Source organism: Dryobates pubescens, chromosome Z (genome assembly GCF_014839835.1).
Source record: "Dryobates pubescens isolate bDryPub1 chromosome Z, bDryPub1.pri, whole genome shotgun sequence".
Lineage (NCBI taxonomy): Eukaryota > Metazoa > Chordata > Aves > Piciformes > Picidae > Dryobates > Dryobates pubescens.
The window spans coordinates 11,564,143-11,589,178 of record NC_071657.1 but is presented as its reverse complement, the minus strand read 5'-3'; the positions used below and the strand labels follow the sequence as shown (position 1 = coordinate 11,589,178).

Below are 25,036 nucleotides of genomic sequence, written 5' to 3'. Positions count from 1 at the left end.
ACTAAAAGTTTTCTGCTTTAGAATGCCAGATTTTTCTGTCTTGTGACTCCCCATCTATAAATAAAGTTTAGCTGCATGTCTTGACCTCTGGAGATTTTGTTGAGATAATTATTGGAACTTGGTAACATGGAGTACCTTCAAAGCATCAAGAATATAAGGCGTCAGTGGCTTTTGAGCCATTTCCCAGAAAATAGATGCTGTACTCAAACAGTGAAAATCCTGACAGCTGAAGGAGATGGAGAATACTTGCTAAACACATGCTTCAGAGATTTGTAGGTTTTGAAGGAAGAGTGGTTAGATGAACCAGTCCAGAGGAAGCACCGTGAATTGTCCTCATTAACTTTACAGCATTGCAGAAGAGGAAAAGAATGCTTCCCTAATGCAAAAAAAAAAACCCCACCACAAAACACCAAACAAACAACAAAAAAGCCCCCCAACAAAACAAACAAAACATAAACCAACCAAAAACCAACACATAAGCTTGGGAAAAAAATCAGAAGCAAAATTTGAATCCCGTCTGGAACAAACAGCAGGATCATTCTTCAGGTATACTTTTACTCCAGGTGTAGAGCAAAGATAATTCCACGCAACTGATAGAGTCTAGTTACTCTCTTAAATCCAGGGTTGTTTTCCCTTTCATTTCTCTTTCCCTTCTCCTATGCTTTATCCCTGTTCTCAGTGACTGATTTCCCTGCTAGCTAGAATTCACTGGGATGTCAGTTTTTACATCTTCACTTGCACAGTAAGAGATCGTACAGAAAGGTAACTGTGATGTTCCTGTGGTGGCAGAATCAGTAATTTCCACACAACAGAGAATGAGTTAACTCTTCCAGTTTTTATTCCCAGCCATGTGTAAATAGTTAATGTCAACAGTTAAGAGCTTAATAGAAAGTGTCAGTCACATCTGTGGGCATAGATTGAAAAATCTGTGATTCTGTAGGAATAAGAACTTTATCAAACAATTAGGATAATTGCAGCCATTAATGAAAAGGATCTGATTGGCCTGAGTTCCTGTGAAGGCCTAATTTGGTACGTTACATTCAGACATCTAATAATACAGTATTTCTTCATTTGCCTGGAAAAACACAGGTGGAGTCTTTGTTATGGGAGGTGTTACTTAGGTCAAAGTTATGGAACCAATGACAACTAAAACAGACCAAAAAAATACAGCTTTCTGCGGGGCTATTTAGTCTTTTGTTCATTTGTTTGAATATGAGTTAGTAGTTATCAAGTTCCTGATGGCAAATACCAGTCTTCAGTCTTGAGAAACTCTTTCAGCTGGCTTAGAGTGGATCATGTGCATTTCTAACCCCAGCCCATCTAATCCTGTCTACCCTGTCACCCTTGACAGATACACCTTTCCTTTTCACTATGCTCACAGTTGCATCTCTTAGGTTTTTCAGTCTGGTTCAATAGATGGATTACTCTGCTTCTTATTGTCTCTTGGTAAGACTTTTAGATCAAAGAATGTAGTAAATCATTAGCTATCTGTCTGCTCCTTCCTTCATGTCTGTCTCTGCAGCTCTGCTGTTTCTTTGTGGAAATTGTGCAATCCTAGTTAAAGTAGAAGCAATTAAGTTACTCAAAATGTGAAAAAGTCATAAAAATTTACCATGCCATCCTAAAAGATAAAAATACTGGAGAAATTTCCTTACCAAATAAATTCCATATAAACTTGTGAAAGCTACTGTGTTAAGAGGAGTTTGCCTGTGTGATATGGAACAGGTGTCTTGAAGTAGTCAGAACAGAAGTTCTCTGAAACACTTGCTCTCATTTCTGTGCCTGAATGTGTGTTGCATGTTAGTAGCAGCTGGCTTTTACAGCATCATTCACAGTTTTCACAGATTTGAGCAGGCAAAATATAGGAAAAAAGCTTATATTTGGATCATTTATTTTCCTTAAATTGCATATATGTGTGGAGATTGGTGAGGGGAGCTCTGTAAATGAATTTCTGTGTGTGGATGCTCTTTTAGCTACTTGAGGAAGATGTAGTGTCAGACTTGGGCTGGATCTGTCTGCTCTGTGGTAAATACTGGGGCTTTTATGCAATTTCAAAAATACTTTGTTGTAAGATATTTCTCAAGCTGAGAGCAGCTGTAGTCAAGTACTCTTTTCCTCAGGACTAGTGGATTGTACAGGAGGAAGTAGTCATGTTGCTTCAATGATTGTTTAGACATTGAGTTGTCTGTGTTGAGATCTTTTTACTGAAACCTGAACTCATAGAGGCTGGTAAGCAGAGCATTAAGGTTGGTCCTCACAGCACAGAAGTAAGGCAGAAGAACACTACAGCACAGGCACTTGTGCACTGGCTGTAATTACTGTCAAGTTTTTAACACACATGTGCATATAGAGAAGCCTACCTTCCTAGCAGGGCTTTTAAAAGTGGAGTAAAGAAGGCTGAGACCTTTAATCCTTAGTTTTCCTTTGCAGAATTAGTTTCCTTGGCCTTCTTACCCTGATTTCTCCTCCTCTGACATTCAGTGGTGCTGTTCAATCAGTTTGCTTGCTCTTCATGCACCTTTGTTCCTGGCTGCTGACAGTAAGGTGCTATTTGCAGCTCTCTATCCTCTCTCAGATTCAGCTTCAGTATTTGACTCTTCCATTTTCCATCCATCTGCTCTGATCTCCAGGCATTTGCATACCATTTCCAGGACCCTTTTCCTTGGGAGTGGGAAGTCGATTGTGAAGGTAATCTGGAGGTCAGCAGAGTAGCAGTGGCATCCAGTGGCCTTCTCAGTTAATAACAAGTTGAAATTTCTGGTGCTGAAGTATGGGGAATGTTGAAGCATGGGAACATTGAGTGGCTTCTCCCCATCTCATTTGTGAGTCTGTGTAAAAGCTGTTAATCAAAATGAGTTAAGTTGAAGAGGAGCTGTATGCTGTCTCCACATTGAGGCCAGGCACATATAGTGTGTTTCACACTGGGAATTCCCAAGCTCTGGAAACTACTATCACTGTTAGATTTCAGAGGAGAACCAACCTGTCAGAGAACTTGTTTCCTTCTAGGTGTGAGAATAGGTTTTTCACAGGTACCCTTGTGCTGTTCCTGGATACTGTTTTTACAGTATGGGATTAACATTAAACTGAGCATGTAGTTTAAATTTGCTTATCAAAACAAAGAGTGTATGGTCAGTAAGAGCAAGGGACGAAAAGCTGTCTCTTCAGAAAGCCCAGTACTTTGTTATGTTGCTCATTCTGTGCATGTTAACAGTTTTTTGTTCTCTTTCACTCCTCCTCATTTAGAGTGGAATCTGCTGAGATAAAGTCTGCCAGCTGTTCAGTGGATGTGTCATGACTGCATGGGGCTTGTTCTTCCAAAGATTCAGAAAAATTGGTGTAGGTAGGGATGACAGTGCTACTAGTTCAGCCTTACTGCATAAGATTTCTTTCCTGGACTGCATACCTGGCATAATCACTTTCTTGTTGTTAGCCACTTCATTTTGATTTATTTTTTTTACTGATCATTTTATAAACTCACAAATCACATGCCTGATTTTTCTTGCTGAACAGTCCTGGAGGTGACTTTCTGTAGATTTTAATTCAGAACCCATGTATGTGGCAAACATTTTTTACCTGGCTACTCTCCAATGAGTTTGTTTTGCTGTTGGTCTTCTAATAAAAATGTTTCTAATTTAAAGAATACAGCAGCCAAATATCTTTGCTCTGTGTTGGTACAGGAGCATTAATACTGTGGAGTTTGTAGACACTACTGTGAAACATAGTAATACTAAGCAGCACTAAAATGCTGCTAATCACACTGCTGCTTTTGGGGGCATGCAGATTAACTTGCTCTGGAGAAAAGGAAGCTGTCAATACTATTTCTGTATTTAACAACAGTTTGGAATGGGAAAATTAAAATTAGTTGAGAGAGAAACTGCTCTAGCAAGTGAGGCATCTATTTGAGCATGTGGAGAGGAAGACATTAGAAAACAGTTTTATAGCAATTTTAATAATAGTAAAAAAAAAAAGGAAAATAAAAAAATGCTGCAAAATGCATAACCAGTTGCATGTTAGTTCTAAATAACCACCTACATAAAGAAATTTTGGAGATTATGAATGTGTTCCTTTATTTCAGTCATAACTTCATGTCCATGTGCTAAAATGAGGCCCTTGTTGAATGGTAATGAGTTTACATACTGAGGAAGTGTGTCCTGGGCTATACTTACTTTTACAGAAGGGCATGGCACTCATTTTTTGTGTGAATATTTCTGAAATACCCACCCAGTCCTAAAAATCCCTTTTGTTTCTTCAGCAGCTAGCTTTCATCTTACAATCTACCTCTATATGAGTTTGGATTTGTATCACCCTGATCTTGTAGTGAATGTAGTATGAAAATGTGGTGGTAGGACAGAAGACAAAGAAATAGCTGTTTGAAGGTTGGTGAATGAATGGGGAGCAAATGTGTTCATTATTGCGTGAGTTGCGACCAGAAGCCTTGTTCTTAGCTCTGGGAGGGTATTTGATTATCTTGTTATGTTAAGGCAACTGCTCTGTGTCCAATACCAGCAGTAAGAGAACTGCCTAAAATTAAAGAAGGAATGACTTCATCTTCTTGGCTGTGCTTTTCCTCTGAGGCATAGCCAACTCTAAAAAGTAAATTAACACAGGTATGTTGAGGAGTGTATCTCTGGTTGCTACAGCTGTGCTCCCTGCATGCTTAGTTCTGTGAGCTTCATTCTTTCAGTGCAGTGATTGTTTTGAAAAGTGCTTTACTGTGACTGTGTTATAGAATGATTTTATTTACAATAAACCAAGGAAAATTGTTGACACTTTTTAAAAAACAACCCAAGGAAATAATGAACCAAAACATTAATTCATCTAGAAAGAATTTATTTTCCAACCTAACACAGAAGCTTTCTTACAACACTAATGCAGGCTTTTGTATTTAAAAGAGCATTTTCCCCCCCCTGTGTTTTTTGACTTGTAGCATCCTTTTCTTACAGACAACACTTTTAAACCTGCTTGACTTTTTTAGTTGCAGTTTAATGAGACTTCTAGTCCATGAGAACAAATGGACAAATCTTCAAGTTGCTTTGTGAGTGGCTTATTCTTTAAAAGAGAGACCATTGCATGTCCTAAAATCCAGATGCTGGCACCCAGGTTCAAGGATAATGTAGAACAAGTGTCAGAAGCAGTGGGATTGGGGCATTGTTTTTTAATCCTTGTTTTTGGTGGTGTAATACTGCCATAAGCACACTTTAATGAAAGACTTGGACCAGAAACACATGTACATGGCACAGGTTTGATGTTTTATGACTAGGAGGAAAGTTGGAAGCAGAAAAAAAAAAGTTGTCTTTTGCTTTTTTGCCTTAATTGGTCAGCTGGTGTGAGAGATTTTCATATTTAGTACAGTATATATTCTGAAGATCCTTGTGTAAGAAACAATGCTACTGTATATGTAAGCTTCTCTATATAGGATAATATTAGTGGTCAGATGGAGTTACTGAGGTTGTTCCTTTGCTGTCAGGAAACTGTAATGTAGTTTTACTGTGCTCTTCTAGGTCTGTAAAATAATGAGAATTAAAATTATTTGACATTGAAATGCAAGCCTAGCAAAGTATTTTGTTTTCATTAGTCATAATAGTTTACATAATGCTTGGCTGTCTGTTGAGGACTTCACAGTCATTAGCTCAGAACGTGCTTCTTTAGTTAGCCTTGTATTTTAATTTGAGGAGCTGACACAGTTGAGGGAAAACTTTACCTGACTTTTGCATACCTTATTTTTCCAGTTTGTTTATTTTTTCCTTTTCTCAGTGTTTTTGTTTGTTTTTAGTAAGATCTGCAAGTGAAATAGTAACTATTTTCATATTCTGTAAATGTTTTTGGTCACAGAGGAGGAATTCTTCAGTAATTTGTCCATATTCAATGAAAGCTGTGTGAAGTGGCAAAGGAAAACTGGAAGACTGGGAGCGCAAAAAACATACACAGTAAGTGGGGCAGCATTTGGGATCAGGACGAGCTTTGTCCTGGTAAATTCGAGTCAGTCAGCAGCGGAGTTCTGTTTTGTGTGTTTTGTTTGCATGGTAATTTGTCTCACTCTTGCCTAGAAACTTAGCCGTGGCTGGGTTAAGAAAGGAACAAATCCTTGCCTTGAAGTCAGGGTCTCATTCTAGTGAGTCAACTAAACATCTGAAACTCTAGTTTTTCAGCACAAGTTTGTGTTTTAGTGACATTCTGCTGTAGAGCTCAAGGTCACGTTGACATAGAAAACATTGCAAAACTCGGGCTCTGTCCTGTCTCTGTTGCAAAGGTTTCAAATAAACAGTGTTTCACTTGCAAATACTGGATATAACTTGTTCTAGAAGTGCACAGTATACTGAAATACTGTGCTTTGCTCAGGAGATTCAACCATCTTGTGTTTGAACATTTTAGAAATGCTTATCATGGAAATTGAAAGCAACTTTGGTAACTACATTCCCTCCCACCCCCATCTATAAACATAAGATGGAGAGAGTCTAGCAGAGAGCCATTAAGATGATTAGGGGACTGGAACACTTACCTTATGATGAAAGGTGAGAGACCTGGGGCTGTTTAGCCCAGGGGAGAGCAGCATGAGGAGAGATCTTGCCAATTTTTATGAATATATAAAGGATGAGCATCAGGAGGATGGAGCCAAACTCTTCTCCATGGTGTTCAGTGATAAGGGGCAGTGGGCACATACCAGAGCACAGGACGTTCCACATAAACATGTGGCAAAAACTCTTCCCTTTGAGGGTGGCAGAACAGCCTGCCCAGAGAGATTATGGAGTCTCTGTCTCTGCAGGCATTCAAAACCCACTTGGACATGTTCCTGCATGGTTTACTCTTGGCGGTCCTGCTCTAGTAGAGCAGTTGGACTAGATGATCTTCAGAGGTGCCTTCCAACCCTTAACATTCTGTGATTCTGTGATAAGAATAAAAGTTAAGATACAAGTTCTCAGAAACAAGTAATTTAGTGTTACTGAAAGCCAGAACCATGTGGTAAGAATTCCTGTATTTTCAGAATGACAACATCCCAAGAAAGGTTGTTTTTCTGAGCATGTAAATAGGGAGAAACAAAAAAGTAGTTTAGTGTCTGCAGGGTGGGTAGATTACTGAGAAAAATACATTGCAAGGTTGAGTACTAAGACCATTTTGGGAGAAACCCTGTTTTTCTCCTCTTGTGTTATGAACCAATGCATTTTTAGTTTGAATGCTTTTACTGAGCATTGCTGAGGTGGAAAAGACAAGTTGCCAATTCAAAACCAGTGTTTTCATGTACCCAGTGGCAGCTAGCAAGCTGTGGGCCTCTAGTGTAATGTGCTCTGTGCACGTGGTTTTGCCCAAATTCAGATACTTGAATAGTCAAAGCTGAGGAAAGCTGAGGATGATGTAGGCCTGGGGTGTATGCAGTAAAGTTCAGAATAGAGTCTGGACTTACTTGAGCTCTACTATGTAGCTTCACTGCATACTTACAACAGGTTTCTTTTTCACTGCACAGGGACAGTCTTAGGGAAGCCTGTCTCTTACTGTCATTTGGCATTCAGTCTTGCTACTGCTTCAGTAGGGCAAGGGTGGGGGCTGGGGAGGGGGACTAGAAAAAATAAATTAGCAAGCAGATGTAATGTCCAAGAAAAAATATTTGCTTATGCCTTACTATTTGTGTTAGAGGTGTTTGCAGGGTCCACTTTATAAAATACTGCTATTTGTTGTAGAACTACCTGGAAAAAAAAAAAAGATTTGTAATTTTAATAGCCAGAAGTTAAATACTTAATTTATTAAGCCATTTTGTTGTACCAAAACAGGCACAAGCCTTTCCTTTTTTTCTTTCTTTCTTTTTTATTTTTTTTTCCTCTTCATTAAGTTGATATTCTTGAACAGATGTAATCATGAGTTCTCAGAGTTTAACTGAACTGTTACACTAAATTTTGGAGAGCCACAACCAACTGCACCTTTGTTTTTGTTACTTCTTCAATAGTTTCACATACTGGGCCAGAGGTGGGATGAGAAGATGTTCTCAGAAGATGCAACATTTAACATCACTACAAGTGAAGATAATCCAAAGGTGTGTTTAGATCTCCACTCTGGCAGTAACTACGTGGTGAATATTACTACCAACTCTTCCACAGGCACCACTGTCTCAGTTGCAGTAGCAGTTCAAGCAAAGGGTAGGTTGTGTTTTTGTATTGTCTGTGCTCATAGAATAACTTAGTGTGTGGTAGAGTTCCTTGCTCTGAGTCTAGCAGACAGGGCAATAGGCTGTCTCCTACACTGTGTAATTCTTTATGCTGACACACCTGTAGCCACCATCAGCCATTTAATCTACAAGCAGACAGAGCAGTGGCAGTAAGTGCCTTTCAGAAAGATTTGGCAAACTTGCCTTTTCAGGGTTTTTTCCTCTGGGTGAGGCAGGGTTGGTGCAGTGGCATTGCTGGCTACATGCAGGAGTTCCAGCTCATGTTACAGGGCTTGCTGGTTTCCATTCCTTGTCTTGAAAACTGATGCTCTGCCTGTGGGAGGGTTCCTCACTGCCAAGCTGTGTGATACTAATGTAAGTGATGTGAACATCTTAGCAATATTTTCTATGTTTAGCAGTGATGTACAGTGTTCTGGCTGTTTTTCAGGAGTTGTAGAGAAGGCATGTTCTAACAGCAGGTTCCTGTGGTATTTTGGTCATGGAAACTAAGCTTGCCTTCTGACATACCAGTCAGATGAGATGAGAGAGACCATGACAAATAATTGCCTTTGGAATCCATGATAATGATTTTGTTCACGTGCTTTTTCCTAAAGGGCATCAACTGTGACAAACTGTTCACTACTAACTTTGTTTCCACTAAACCACTAAATCTTGCTGTCATTGTAACCTCCCCAGGTCTGGATAAACAAATCCTATCTGGATATCCTGAATAGCATGCTTGGGATTTTCTGAAAGCCATTCTCTCTGAAAAACTGTTTGTGCTTTATTTGCTGTGTTGGTTCATTCAAAAAGGAATGGGATTCTACCTCCTTCTCAGAAGAGAATAAAAGCAATTTCTTTTCTTGTGGGTTTTGTTTGTTTGTTGATTTCTGGTTAATCTCATTCAGTTAAGTTGAAGTTTTTGTAATAAATTGTTCCCTTTCTAAATTGTCTTTACAGTAAAGGAAGCCTTCAATAATGTTTTAATTTTTAATGATACCTGCTTGAAATGGCAGAGAAATATCAGGGGAACTGAGGTTGAAGACAGATACTTGGTAAGTGGCAATCTGTAGTTTGAATCTAGAAAATAATTTATATCAATCACCTATGTGAAAAAAAAAATGTGATTTTTCAAACACTCATTGCTGTCAAATGTTCTTCATGCTAACAGTGTTTCTCATAAAACCCTGATGAGTACTTCTGCATAGCAACCTTCGAGAAAGAAGGCAAACCACCATGCTCTTTTTGTAATTTCCTGTTTCTTGCTAGTTTTTTCTCCTATCTGTACTTTTAACTTTGTCACGTTCAAGCTTTAGACAACTCTCTTCCAGTTCCATGGAGTCAGACTACTCTGTCTTGTCATGTGCCTTCAATCTTCCTTGTCCCATTTCTACATGAACTGTCTCTGCCAGGACTCTTGACCACTCTGCTGTTGTCTTGAATTTCCATGTGCTAAAGAGGTGCTCAAAGATTATCTGGAGGCATAGAGTCTGTTTAAAGGAAAATTAGCACATGATGGAGTAAGCATTTAATTTTTTCTTAACATGAGGGGCTTGAAGTTGCAGTTTCATGGTCGTTTGGGTCATCAAAAGCAAAATAAACACGTGTAAAATCCAAACAAGCAAAAAAAAAGCCCAACCCATGGATCTGCAAATTTGCTTGGAAACAGCTGTCTGTGGGTGGATCCTGAAGGGTATTTGGCTTTTTGACATTGGTCCAAATGACTTGATTTTGACTGGATCCTCAGGCTCCAACCAGAAAAGTCTTCATGTGAATTTACTTTTATAACTCATCACTTTGCACCGTGAGGACATACCACAATGAAAGGGCACTATTAAGGAAGCTCATATGTCAGCAGGCAAGTAACACTTGAGGAAAATTACAGTACTAAATAAAGAAGATGATAGGCTAGGAGGAGGAGAAGTGAAAAAACAATGTCAGAGCTGATCAAGAGGGACTGCAATTCCTGTCAAGTTTTTGGAAACACATGAATTTGAGTAACTGTCAGTGCCAGCAGATTTGGCAGTCTGTATGCAGCAATGTGTTTTTCTGATGTTTCTTCTGATTTAGAGCATGACATGAGTAAATGCAAATGATACATTAAAACATTACAATTTTCACAATGTGATTGTTTGGTTGCAGTTTCATTTGCAGGGCCGGCGCTGGTATCAGAAAGAGTTCTTTCATGAAATGACTTTCAACCTTACCACACACAAGCAAGCTCCAGAAGTCTGTTTTGATTTGCAGCCAGGCACCAATTACTCTGTTAATATTTCCATGGTAGCTTCAAATTTTTCATTGCTTGTTTCCATGACAACAGAAATCACAGGTAGGTGCTGCATTTATGTTATGTATTTACAAAAGCACCTTCTAAGTGCAAGGGGCTGTAATGAAGCAACATTGTTGATCTCAGTATGGTATGGTGGATTGTCAAAGTGCTCTTTCCATGCTTGAAATTGTTCATTGTTACTTATTTTCATAGATCTATAAGGTTGAAAGTCCAACAGAAGAAGGGGGAGAGAAATAAGGGTGCAGTGTTTTGAAGTCTCATTTTGGGAATGTCAGCAGGGAACAGGTAGTTTGGTGGGTTAGACGCAGGAAGATGAGTTAAATTCCTTGCCCTGTTAAGAGGCTAAGGCACCTTTTCAGTATGAGTTCTTGCCACTGTGAAGCAGAGAGGTAATGGCACAACTGCATTTTGTATGGGTATTTGTTACAATAGATATCACTGAAGTCTGCAAGAGACCAAAGTACAGAATACCTCAGACAGCTACCTTCATCTCTAATTGACTGAGTACAGAACATAAAAGGCATTTGAGCAAATAATCACATTCTATAGGGAGAATTTCAGCTTCACTGCTTAACAAAATATTTGTGTGGTACTAAAATGCTGTGATAAAAAACATCCTTCGTTTTAAAACTCATGTTTTTTAAGAATAGTTTAGTACCACCCCTATACTGTGAAACTTCTTTATTGCTGTTAACACTGTGAAGCACAGTTTGGTGCTGCTGTTCTTCCTGTTGGGGCTGCAAGTTGGATTAGGTAAGAAACAGAACGCTCTCTCAGTGTCTGTAGCTGTTCATCCACTAGATGGAACCAGCTGTCTTCTGACTGCTCTTTGAGGAAAGGATTTGTGGTGTTTTTGAAACGGATAGATTTACAATTTTTTGAGTTTTATTTCCTGAAGCCTATTGTTCAGGATATGCAATGATCTGGGTTACTTTTTTAATTAAAACTAATTAGCTGCTAATTTATTTTCAGAATTTTCCTCTCTGTCAATTTATTTTCAAAATTTCCCTGTGTCACTCAGAAGTAGCATCCATGAATTCATGAGTACATGCAGCTTTGTAAAAACCTTAAGGGAGGTTGTAGAGAGGCGGAGGTTGGTCTCTTCTCCCGGGCAACCAGCACCAGAACAAGAGGACACAGTCTCAAGCTGTGCCAGGGGAGGTTTAGGCTGGAGGTTAGGAAGAAATTCTACAGAGAGAGAGTGATTGCCCATTGGAATGGGCTGCCCAGGGAGGTGGTGGAGTCGCCATCACTGGAGGTGTTCAGGAGGAGACTTGATGGGGTGCTTGGTTGCATGGTTTAGTTGATTAGGTGGTGTTGGATGATAGGTTGGATGCAATGATCTTGAAGGTCTCTTCCAACCTGGTTTGGTTCTGTTCTATTCTATTCTATTCTATTCTATTCTATTCTATTCTATTCTATTCTATTCTATTCTATTCTATTCTATTCTGTTCTATTCTATTCTGTTCTATTCTATTCTGTTCTATTCTATTCTGTTCTATTCTGTTCTATTCTATTCTATTCTATTCTGTTCTATTCTGTTCTATTCTATTCTATTCTGTTCTACTCTGTTCTATTCTATTCTAAAAAGAGGTAATCTGTCTCAGAATTTGTTTGACTGAGGTAATGTTTAAATACATACTCAGTGTAAAGGCACAAAGCTTTATTCTGTCATCCTGTGGCATTTCCTGAGCTGTGCAGGATTGCATCAGGCTGCTTACTCAGCAGAGCTCTAGAGAAGGCTTTGCAGCAGGTGCTGTGTGAAGTGGTATGTGTGCCTTGGCAGCTGGCGAGTTTTCTGCTCCACTAAGTTAGTGCTTAGCAAATGCACATGCGTAGCCCTAAAAAAGTTCTTTGCGTGAAGTTAGGTCATTTCCATTTTGAAAGAAGAGCCATTTTCTGTCTGGTAGTTAGGGATTGTTTTTTCAGTGGGTGACATTAAGGTAGGTGTTGCTCTATCATTAGGAATCGTCACCCAGAACTTGCCGTGCACATACTCCATACTGTACTTTAAAGTGGAAGCCAAAAAATGAAAGTAGGGTTTTTTGGTGGTTAAAATTAAGTGAAAATTAAAAAGCCAACATCAGTCTTTCTACAAAGCTCACTAGACAATGACATGTAAATATGACATTAAATTTGCAGCAATTTCAGCTTCACTAAGATGAAAAGGATACAGTTAAAATAATTCTTCTGGCAGTGCCCCTTTGACTTCCATGCCTTGTGTTTCAAGAATTGCAATATCTGTACAAGCAACTTAATTTATATAAAAGCTGTTTATGGTTTTAGAGTAGGTGTATAATTTGCATCTCCATTTGTCCAGTTATTCTGTAATCACACACATTGATAAATCACACAGTGGCATTTCTGTGGTGGGTGGAATGATCTCAATTTATCTGCCAAGTCTGAAAGTGAAAAGTGTTTTGTCTGAAAAGTGTTTTTTTGTCCCAGGTGGTTTTCTGGCTAAATGGTACTGTATAAATGCAAGATGTGCTTTAAGCACAGAGGCTGTTTAGTGTTAATGTACTGGAGGCAGCCTCATGTGTTCTCTGCGGTTTCCTGAGGCATCCTTTAACAAATGCAGAGTCAGTTGGTCTGTTTTCCCCAGCTGCAAGCAAATCCAAATGTTGTATCTCCTTGACTTTCACACATCTCCTGCATTTTGAGAGTTCAGGAAATCTTAACTGTGGGGTTTTCAACTGTTGTGAAGAGACATTTCCCAGAGGACTGGATGAACATTGCCTAACAAAGTTAACTTCCTAGCAAGGACAGTCATCTGTTTAGATTCTTAAAGAGTGTTTTAGAATATCCTAAGCATGTAAATGCTAGCAGTTATTTTTGAATGCTTTGGGAGGGGTGTGTGGGGGGTTTGTGTTGTTGGTTTTTTCCTTTCTTTCTTTTCTTTTTGTTCTTTCTTTCAAAAATGAAGATTTGTAAATGTGTGTTAAGGAAGTTTCTTCTATATCCTGAATATATATTTATATTTATGTGTCTCCTGAATAAGGATTTTTATATCTGTGGTATTTCTAAAGAAAAAAAAAACCAAACCAAATAAATCAAGTACTTGGGACTTAAACTCCTGGTTTTCTCCCTGGCAAGGGAGAAGATAGTTCCATGCTGAGCACAAAGTTAGGTTTGTCTTCATCTTGTGGATGGTGAATACAGTTTACCAAATGCTTCATGGATCATTGAAATTCTGCTCCTTTCATACTTCTAGTAACAGATAATCTCTGCATAGGCTTTTATGCCTCAAGCATAAAGCATCTGTCAAGCTGACAAGCTCTCAGTACCTATCTACTTGGAATAGGAAATTGAGTCCATTAGGACAAATAATTAGACAGTGATTGCCTTGTAGTTGTTAAAAGATGGTAGCAAGATTGTCTTTTAGGGAAGAAGGGAGTTTGTGTCTGTTTCCAGGGAAGGAGTGTCTTCTGGGTGTACTGATCAGTGCTGGGCCCTGTGCTTTTTAACATCTTTATTGATGATCTGGATGAGGGCATTGAGTCCATCATCAGTAAATTTGCTGACGACACCAAGCTGGGGGCAGGAGTTGATCTGCTGGAGGGTAGAGAGGCTCTGCACAGGGACCTCGACAGGCTGGACAGATGGGCAGAGTCCAACGGCATGAGATTGAACACATCCAAGTGCCGGGTTCTGCACATTGGCCACAGCAACCCCATGCAGAGCTACAGGCTGGGGTCAGAGTGGCTGGAGAGCAGTCAGGTGGAGAGGGACCTGGGGGTGCTGGTCGATGGTAGGCTGAACATGAGCCTGCAATGTGCCCAGGCAGCCAAGAGGGCCGATGGCATCCTGGCCTGCATCAGGAACAGTGTGGCCAGCAGGAGCAGGGAGGTCATTCTGCCCCTGTACACTGCACTGGTTAGGCCACACCTTGAGTACTGTGTCCAGTTCTGGGCCCCTCAGTTCAGGAAGGGTGTTGACTTGCTGGAACGAGTCCAGAGAAGAGCAACAAAGTTGGTGAGGGGTTTGGAACACAAGCCCTACGAGGAGAGGCTGAGGGAGCTGGGGTTGCTTAGCCTGGAGAGGAGGAGACTCAGGGGTGACCTTATTACTCTCTACAACTACCTGAAGGGAGGTTGTAGACAGACGGATGATGGTCTCTTCTCCCAGGCAACCAGTACCAGAACAAGAGGACACAGTCTCAGGCTGCACCAGGGGAGGTTTAGGTTGGATGTGAGGAAGAAGATCTATAAAGAGAGAGTGATTGCCCATTGGAATGGGCTGCCCGGGGAGATGGTGGAGTCACCGTCATTGGAGGTGTTCAGGAGAAGACTTGATGGGGTGCTTGGTGCCATGGTTTAGTTGTTTAGGTGGGTTGGATTGGTTGATGGGTTGGACACGATCTTGAAGGTCTCTTCCAACCCATTCTATTCTATTCTATTCTATTCTATTCTATTCTATTCTATTCTATTCTATTCTATTCTATTCTATTCTATTCTATTCTAGTTGTGATTGCATGACTTAGAGGTAGCTCTGTTCTGTTTGCCTTTCGAAGATCATTTATTAATGCATGCTCAGGCAAGGCATTGTTCTTAATTTCATAATCTGTTTACACTTACAAATCTACAATGACTGAAATTTGTAACCATTTTCAAGTGTTTGAAAAACAGAATAGTAGAGAAAGAGATAATGCTTTTGCTTCTGGTATCCACAGTAACAGTTAACTTCTTCAGTTAAGCTGCATTAGAACACCATTGGTATGTGAATCTGTTAGTGAATTTTCCTTTAGGATAGAGCCATTGTCATGGAGGTGACAAAATTATAGTCTTTATAGTGAATACCTAATTATTTACAGTGTCTGGCTAGCTTGGTTTGATTTAGAGCAGACCACTTGGAAATAAGACATCATACTTACAAGACAGAAAATTTTCTGGATACTAGAAAGAGATCTTTTGTGACTGAATTACATTTCCTTCTAGAATAAATCATGCTGCCATTTCTTGTATATTTCTGCTTTGCAGTGGGTTTGGATATGTTTGACTTCAGTCCTGTGTACCTCTGGCAGTTGTAGTTCCTGTCTTTCTTGTCTGCTGTGGTTTTTTTTGTTTGGTCCAGGATATACCTGCAGGCCCCATATTTGTGTGTGTATCCTTTCTTTCTTCATGTGAACATGGAATACAGACAGTAGACTCACAAGTAGGGAGTCTAGAAAGTGAGTTTACTTAGAGGAATGAATTCCATCACACACTAAGTATAATCTTCTAAAGCCCTTCCCCTATGTATCGGTATGTGAAAAATGCAAATCAGGATGCGGTGTCTGATTTGTTTGCCCACCCATGGGTGTACACACACATAAAAGGTACATTATGATCATGCTCAGTTGTGTGATGGAAAAGGTTTACACTAATTCTTTCTTAAAATAGATTCTTTAAGGTCTGGAAAAGGCAGGAAAAGACCTACTTTCCAATGAGGAAGTGAAAGACTAGATGTGGTGATCTGCCAGCTCCTATTCTGACAGCACATCGTCTACCTTCAGAGAGACAGTGCATTGCAGTATACAGCTGCAGAGCCATGAGTATTGCAAAGGGAGCTTTGGGCTTATGTAATGGGGAAAAAGCAGTGACTGAAATGTGAGAATAATTTATTTTGTTTTAATACAGGGAGGAAATTGCCTGCCAGTCCTGTAAACACTCCTGTACAATATGTTCATGCATGCACTCTCTCTTGATATGCACAGACTATTGCAATGTGTCATATTTCTGTTCATATGAACTCTGTTTCTCCATTATTTTTCTGGCTTTTTTCATACATCTCATTATCAGTTCATGCCCAGCTTTTCATCCACAAGGAGATGCTGAGGGAGCTGGGGTTGCTTAGCCTGGAGAAGAGGAGACTCAGGGGTGACCTTATTGCTCTCTACAACTACTTTAAGGGAGGTTGTAGGCAGGTGGAGGTTGGTCTCTTCTCCCAGGCAACCCAGCACTAGAACAAGAGGACACAGTCTCAGGCTGCGCCAGGGGAGGTTTAGGCTGGATGTTAGGAAGAAGTTCTATACAGAGTGATTGCCCATTAGAATGGGCTGCCCAGGGAGGTGGTGGAGTCGCCATCACTGGAGGTGTTCAGGAGGAGACTTGATGGGGTGCCTGGTTGCATGGTTTAATTGATTAGGTGGGTTGGGTGATAGGTTGGACGTGATGATCTTGAGGATCTCTTCCAGCTTAGTTTATTCTATTCTATTCTTACATAGAATACATAGAATAAACCAGGTTGGAAGAGACCTTCAAGATCATTGCTTCCAACCCATCAACCAATCCAACACCACCTAAACAACTAACCCACGGCACCAAGCAACCCATCAAGTCTTCTCCTGAAAACCTCCAGTGATGGCAACTCCACCACCTCCCCAGGCAGGTCTGCACCACAGACTTCACATCTTTGCAGTTTCAGCATCAGGGAAATCTGGAGCCATTTCCTTGAACTGCAGTGGCTCTGAGAACAGACATTGTACAACTCTTGATGGTTTGAGTCGTCATAATTGACCAGAGCAGTCAGGTCATGACAAATCACTCCAAGCAAACTGGAGCTATTTCCCCAAGTATGCACAGGCCTAATGCCATGCAAAAGTCTACCTATGCAAAACACACAGTTCAGCTCCAGCCTGACCTTCTATTTAATCTGAGTAAATGGCTACACAAGGTGCAAAGAGACTGGATGGGGCACTTGGTGTCATGGTTTAGTTGATTAGATGGTGTTGGGTGATAGGTTGGACTCTATGACCTCAAAGGTCTTTTCCAACCTGGTTAATTCTATTCTAATTCTAATTCTTCTCCAGAGGGCTTCTCTCAATCTTTTAATCTCCTAGCCTGGATTACAATCAAGAGTTTCCCGGACCCAGGGGCAGGACCTTGCATTTGGCCTTGTTGAACCTCATGAGGTTCACATGGACCCGCTTGTCCAGTTCCCCATGAATGGCATCCTGTCCCTCAGGTGTGCCAAACCATACCACTTAACTTGGTCTCATCAAGTTCAATATCTTCCTAAAGCTGAGTTGTCTACTGCTCTGCTTTCTGTTTGGCTAAGCTGCTGCTGGTGCTGTCTTGCTTTGTTTTTAATGGTGCCTGTGTGATACAGCAAGGCCTATGAGAGCAGTTAAGAGTAACAGTACAACTAAAATCCATCTGAAACCTCCTTCCATTGTGATGAAGCAGGAAAACACTTCCTGTTACACATTGCCAACCAAATTCTACCCAGCTTCTCTCCTTTCATGACACCTTTCTCTTCCTGCAGCTTGCTCCCAGGTGTGCCCCTTGTTCAGTGCCCCGGGCCCCTGTGCCAGGAGCTACTTCCTGGTTTGTGGCTCTTGCTGTATGAAAATGCCAGGGCCAATGAGTGCTTCACATTTTGCATGAAAGCTGCTACCAGCAAACTTTTCCATTGCCCGCCACTGCAATCAATCCAACTGGTTTCTATGCTGTTCCCTTTGGGTGGATGTTTCCCAGCAGAGAAAAGAGGAAAAGAAAGAAGGGGTGAATTTTCTCATGCCTCACAGCTGAAAAACCATCAAAATGTCCTATCTCTGGTGTCCAGGTGCTGTGTTAGTGCCTTCACCAAGGTGCATGTGAACAGCTGTTTGTCCCTGTGCCACCTGCTATATAGCCAGCCCTAGGCCCTGTGCAGGGCAGGGTGTGAGGCAGCCCTGCATGGGCAGGGTGTGAGGCAGCCCTGCATGGGCAGGGTGCACAGGCAGGGGAGGGAGAAAGCTCTGCCCCTGCAGGGCTGAGTGCTCAGCCTGCAGCTCCAGCACAGAAGCCTACCTGCCCAGACAAGGTCCTAACATTGGGCTTGGGAAGCAAGGATGGAGCAGTGGGGCCTGTTTGCAGGACCCCAGCACAGACCTCTGTAGCTGAGCTTAGGAGGCTGCCTCACCAGCTCCACCCTAGTGCAAACACCCCAAGCAAATAGCACCCAGCTCCCATTCTCCTGGAAGACCCTCAGCACCTCTCACTGAGTCTGCAGCACAGCAGGAATGAAAAGTCCAGTGTTCTGTAGCTTGTATTCTACATGTTAGGCTTTTGCTCCTAGAGATTGTAAGAGAAAAGGTGCCCTGGGAAGAACCAGAGGAAGAGACAGCAGATGGGAAGCCCTAGAAATGTTCATGTAGAGATGGGCAGGAGATGTGGCTTCAGGGGGCTCACATGGCAGCAAAATTTGGTGAAACAATCAGGTGCAGAGCAATCAGAAATGGGATGATAAAGTAGCCTGTGCCAGCTTTCCAGTTCTATTCTGTCTCTGCTCTGACTCATGCCTCTGACATGGACCTGAAGTTTCCACCTGCTGGGTAAGGCACTCCATGTGTGGCTAGGGGGAGCTCATATCCTCAAGGAGGCTCTTGTTTTCCATTTCCCTCTTCCCAGACCTGGATGACCTTCCCAGGGTTGTCTTCAGTGCAGGGCCTTGCTGCACAGCACAACAGTGAGCCTGTTGTGTCAGGTCCCCTGGGGAAAGCCTGGGCAGGCTCAGCACATCACACCTGATTGGAGAAACTGCTAAGGAAGTCCCAACTTCTGTCATTATTGTGACATGAACAGTTCAGCAGCTGCTTTATCTTCTCTTGCTTTCCATTTTTTCTCATAAGCTCATATATGCTCCCTGTTCACAGAGGTCAGCTCTTTCTCTGTCAGGAAAACTCATGAGCTGCCTGCTGGCAGACACCAAGCACAGAGCTAAGGACACAGAGATTTGGGTTTTTCAAGGCTCCTAGGAAAGATACTTTTAAAGATTTGCTTCTGACAGATGCTGACTGCCTCCATCTCTCAGCAGGTTTAGGCTGTTCCTAGCCTCCTGAGACATCACATTCCTTACCTCATGACTTTTGGCATTAATAAACTGCAGAAGAGAAGGCTTTGGGGAGATTCTGCTGATGTGCCTTAAGTTTGGCAAATCAGCACTGGCTTTCTTTTAGATCTCCATAACCTTGAATATTCTTTCTAATGGTGCTCTGTAGCCTTGTTTTTTGTATATAAGAACCTCATTTGTTATTCTTCAGTCGGGTGCCAGCAGCCCTGCAATGAAGCTCCTGTTTGTCCTGCCCGTGACATGACACAGGAACCTCCACCCCTTGTCAGCCTCACTGCAGTCCCTGGGGCTTTGCAGAGAAAGGGACCCACAAAGTTCTTCCCTGAATGGCATCCTTTTCTCCTTGATGCCCAGATGTGGTCTGCCACTTGAAGCAGCACCATCTCAGACCTTGCTCTGACACAGAAATGTCTGATGGTGCACAAGCTGGCTTCACATCTGTGGCATCGCTGTGATTTACTCTGACTAGTGGGCATGGTAGCAGGAGGCCTGAAGACTGAGGGATCCCAGTTGAGATCCCCTAAACCATATCTCCCTGCTTTCATCCTTCCTTCCCTAGCAACCTTTCACTCCAGAGACATCCTGCCTTGGGGAGCAATTTCCCTCAGTCTCACACAGCGCAGGAGGCAAAGTGCAGCACTGCCAGCAGAGCTGGGCCTGGCTGGTGGCACAGTGCTGGGTACTTGTTCCCTTTCCATTTTACTCTGCCTTGTAGACTTCATACCTTTGCTGTGATGAACAGGGTGGTGTGGCGTTTGGCCACAGAGCAGGGGAACAAAGGCTGCAGTAAGCAGAGGGAGTCACATGGATGGGATTGCCAGACATGGCCAGTCTGTAAGGAAGATTTAGTCATTTTCTGTGCATGTGTTCTTGATTTATTCCATTTCCACGTTGAAAGTCTTCTCCCTCTTCAGCAGTTATTTACCAATTTTGTCAGGTTTTCTATGAAGCCTCATTCTCTCCTGCTGAATTAATGATTTTTCTACGTTTCATTATACATGTGCAGCTACCCATATTCCAGCTGTATGGATGTCAGCAAGATTTTGTCTGTTGGGCCTGACGTTCAGCAAATCTGCACTGGCTTTCTTTTGAATCTCCATGACCTTGATTATTCTTTTTAATGGTGCTCCATAGCTTGCCTTTTTTCCTTTTTTTTCCTTTTTCCCACTTTTTTAATCTTTTAAAATGTTTTTTTTTTCTTTTTTTTTAACCTTTTTTCTTTTTCTCTTTTTTCTTCTATTTTTCTTCTTTTTTTCTTCCTTCCCAAACCTTCCCCCTCCCCGAACCTCTCCTCTCCTCTTTTTTTTCTCCCTTTTGTTTTTTCATATAAGGACTGCATCTGCTATTCTTCAGCTGAGTACCAGCAGCTTGATTACACTAGTTTTCAACAATACCTAGCCATATCTGTGCTAGGGTTTTTGGACTTCTGGTGTAGATGATATCCCTGCTTGGCACCCTGCCCCCTCAGTTGTGCACAGTGAAGCTCTTCTTATTTTTCCTCCTATGCTGATAGTGGTGATTTTCATTATCACAGCACTATTCTTGTTTTGTGCAGCTGCCATTATTGCCATTGAAATTAGATTCAGGAGTGTTCGTTCAGTTTTGGCCTTAATTCAGATTCCCACTAAAACAAATTAGAGCTCTGTACCCATAGTGAAATCCAATTTAAGGCACTGGATATTGCTAGCTTACTGTGAGCAGTAGCTAAGGCATTTGGCTTCTTGAAAGTGCTTTTTGGCGCTCCTTTGTTCATACCATTTTATTTCTTGTAGTGGTCTGAGTGCCTGGAGTTTTATCTTTATATTCTCCTTGACTATTTAAATTATTTTAATAAATACTGTTGCTGCTTTCAAGAAGTCTTTCCTGTCTCATTTCTCTGTGATCTGCTGTCATTTTGGGGCACCTCTATTTTTCTCTGCTAGCAGATATACTTCAGTAGGGGGGTTTGAATTTGGGCTGTCATGCCATTGTGCTCAGTTTTCCTCCATGATTTTCTTGACCAGACTATGTTGTCTGCAGATAGCACAGGGGCTTGAGGCTCAGTTAGCAGGAATATTGGGGGGAAAAAATAGTTAGGAATCCTCATGCCTGAAATATTTCTAAAACCTCTCTGAAGCACTGCTGTCTGTTCACTTTGTAGATCCCCCTTTCCCAGATGTAGAATTTGTTGCAGTCAAAGGTTCTGCACCCTTGCTCAGACTCCGGAAAGCAGAAGATCGAAATGGACCGATCAGGTTTGTGTCTGTGCACTCTTGATGCTTTCATAAAACCCCCCAGATTTATGTCACTCACATATTGCAGCTTTTTGTGGGGATTTAATTATTTTTATTAGCAATGGGAGAAGACAACTTAAGCTGTAACTCCTAGTTTCTCCTCCCTTAGCTTCAAGCTCCTTTGGCTTCAGACTGGTCCCTGCTTTCTGAAACAAAATCTTGGATTTGGTAGTTCTTGAGTTTTTCACTGTTGGTCTGGAATTTCCTTTCTTTCAGCCATAGTGGAGTCACAGTGGATTTTATGGATGGAACCAAGCATAGCTCTGCCCATACAATTTCTCTTTTTCCAGCAAACTGATGCAGCCAGCACATACTTATTTTTTTTCCCAGGAGCCAGAGGAAATGCCATTTATTCATATTCTGGAGTAGTGTTTTCATATTAGTGCCTTACTACTAAAAATTATTTACACCATACTAAGTGCTGTTTATGATAGAAGGAAAGGGTAGTTGTAACTGAACATAACAACCTTTCAGGAAGTGACAAGTGTAGCAGCCTTAACAATTAACCTTCCTATGGTTGGGTAAAACAGATGAAACATTTTTTGAGAGGTCTGAAGACAGACATGATTAAGTTTTAACAAATGATATCTATCCTCTCCTTTAAACAGAAAAAGCCTTGTTTCAGGCCAACAAATAATTTCTAGAGGCCAATGGTGTATTGCTTCATAGGTGAAGTATCTGTTAGATGAGAGGAGCAAGAGGTAGGCTGTAATGGCTCTGTTTGATGCTTTTCTGAACATGAATAAACACAAAGTTGTGTGCATGTAACGAGGAGAGCCATCTCTAAGCTGTGTGCAAAGTCTGTTTAGTTTGAAATACAGTGTAGCACACAGAGGAATGTTATGGTATAAGAAGTGTTAGTACTGGGGTGCATTCATAGTAAAAAGCAGTTAGGAGGCTACTAATAGACAATGTGAATTATTAAACGTTGCATGCTTGGTACATTGAAATGAGGGCTGATGTTTGCTCTTCTTTTTTTTTGTCTCACTCTAGTCTTTATCAAGTGATTGTACTTCCTCTGGGTTTGCAAAGCACTTTTATTTGTGACTCCTTTGCTGCTGCAACTTTCTTTAGTAACACCACTGACGGTAAAGGATATGTGGCAGCTGAATTTCGGGCGAAGGATGTCGCTGATAACATGTCAATTGCTCTTGGAGACAGACATTACTACGGGAAGTTTTACAATGCTCCTTTAAAGCTGGGAGAAGAGTATTGTGTTTTTTTGAGAATAATAAGTGAGTGGAACAAGGTAATGGATGTTTTAAAACCTTTTCTTTATGCCTGTTGAATGAAACATTGCTGGGGATAAAAAAAAGACAAAAATGTAGCTTTGTGTTAAATGTTTTTTGGTGTTGCAAGGGGCTGTTAGTTGACAGAATTAGATTGTCTGAAGATTTTTAAGTTACTCTTGTAATTCCTTACAGATACTAATGTCATAATAATGTTGGAGCAACTCTGGTTACCAAAAGGCAAACAATGGGAAAAAACTGAACGTGAAGGACCATTGTTGCGCTTAGTAATTGAGGGCTTATTGATTGGACCAGAATTTACTGACAGAAATCAGTAACAGAACCTGAAAATTACTCTTTATCAATGAAAAATTCACTCAGTTTAATTTTAAATTGAATATTCTTATATCAAAATATTTCAATTCTCCGAATGACAAGGAAAAGTGTCTTGTGCATTACTGCTCCTGTAGCAGTGAATGTCAACTCCAGCTCCTTTGGGAAAGACTTGTGGGAAAAAGTATATTGCTAGCATATTTTTTTTTTCTTCTGCCATTTAAAAGTACACATATTTCAATTGGAAACAAAAACTTTCTACATTGTACACTTACATGTTTTGTTCTCCAGTGTTTTGCCTCCCATGATGCCATTATGCCGCTAGTTTTCCAGTCATTATCTGTCTTACAGGTCAACAGCTTTTAATTTTTTCGTAACATTCAGCAGTAGGAAGTTTTTCTCATGTAGGCCAGATGACAGATTTTTTCATGTGCATAGGGTTCCTGAATGTCAAATGTAAAAATGAAACAAAGCAGCCCCTACTAAAATAAAACCCCACCTAAACAGTACTTCACCCTGCCACCCCAAAGAATTAAAATAGCATTTGAGGGCTCCATGTGTGCTATACAAAACAAAGAGGCATCAGTGGAAGCTGATCTGTGGGTCTCTTAATAACTATCTTCTGCAATTTTGGAATCTTATGCCCAAATCTCAGTAAGTTAAACCATCTTTGATTAAGAAATGTAACTCTGTCTCAGTCCAAAGTGAGCAAAATAAGTGTATGTAATATCTGCTACTTGTATCCACTAATCTGTGCAGCGTAAGTCTTATGAGGCATCTACAATAGTAGTCAAAGAAGTTTTTATAGCACAGATAAAGTGGTTTCTGATGCTGGCACAAGTCTGTTGTTTATCATACATTTTTTGTTAGTTGTGTGAGGGTATAAGAGCAGAAATGATATTTGAAAAGCATTCAGTTTAATGTTAAGTCAGCTTAAAATATCTGGGAATTTGGACAGCAAATGTATTCTGAGGAAAAAATTGACTGTATGTGGCAGAGCTGTCAATGAGTCAAATGTATTCAGTTTAGCCTCTTTAAGCACTCCTAAATGCATCCTTGAACTCCATTTATGTAATCTTGGATTTTATACATTGGTTTTCCTAGCTCTTTCCCTTCAGTATTTCCTGACACTGGGGAACATGCCCTGGTTTTACTTGTGTTGAGGCTTTTCTTGCACAGAACACTGCAGATTGCTTATGCATCTCTGCCAGCTGTTTGTTAAACTGCTCCTAAGTTACTTTTTTCTATCATATAGATTATTTCCTTGTGTTTCATCTCTAGCAATGCCACCTGTATTTTCCAGGCCGCTGATTTAATGGAATAATGCTGTTGTTATTTAGAGAAGTCACTCTTTGCTTCCTTCCATTTTGAGTGCATCAGCTCCTGTATAATAACATTCTCCTGTATGAGGAACACAAAGTTACATATCTTCATAAATCCATATTAGGACTGCAAACACCAAACAGCTTTGGTTCCCACCTCTGCTTCTTTGAAATGGAACTCAGACCTGTGGCTCAAAAGTACTGGTTTGTCTTTAATTCCCATGCCCTTCTGTTTTGTGCAGGTGCTGGTATTAAGTTCACAGTTAAAAATTAGGGTTGTTCAATTTCTGAAAAGCTGATTACTGAATTAGCTAAATTTGGATTCAAGGTTTGATGTCTAGGAGTCTGCTTTGTAAAAAAATACGCCCTTTGATCAGCCCTGAGTTATTAATACATGTGAAATCAGCATTTTTGTAGTGTATTTTACTTGCAAACAAAATTCTGTTTGAAAATAGACACATTGGAAACATATGCCATAGATTCCTAACCCGTGTTCCTGTTGTATTCTGGCATCCTCCAGAGTCCCTTCTGGATTCAGCCCACTTTGTGCTGAGAATGGTACAGTTGATATCATACATGCTGCAAAATCGTGGTGTAGTTGTGACTTCTTACTACCCCTATTTCTGACATCCTTCCTCTGT

The 25,036-nt window shown here is 40.8% G+C and overlaps 1 protein-coding gene across 1 annotated transcript in view; it reads left to right on the top strand.

Moving 5' to 3' along the window:
* Window positions 1-25,036, top strand: part of SUSD1 (sushi domain containing 1) — a 49,784-nt gene that overhangs the window by 14,071 nt on the left and 10,677 nt on the right. Inside the window, exons 8-13 of the mRNA XM_054178978.1 lie at window positions 5,833-5,927; window positions 7,937-8,126; window positions 9,095-9,189; window positions 10,277-10,463; window positions 21,379-21,472; window positions 22,505-22,760. Of these exons, the coding sequence (XP_054034953.1) occupies window positions 5,833-5,927; window positions 7,937-8,126; window positions 9,095-9,189; window positions 10,277-10,463; window positions 21,379-21,472; window positions 22,505-22,760 (917 nt within the window). The remainder of the gene's footprint in view (window positions 1-5,832; window positions 5,928-7,936; window positions 8,127-9,094; window positions 9,190-10,276; window positions 10,464-21,378; window positions 21,473-22,504; window positions 22,761-25,036) is intronic.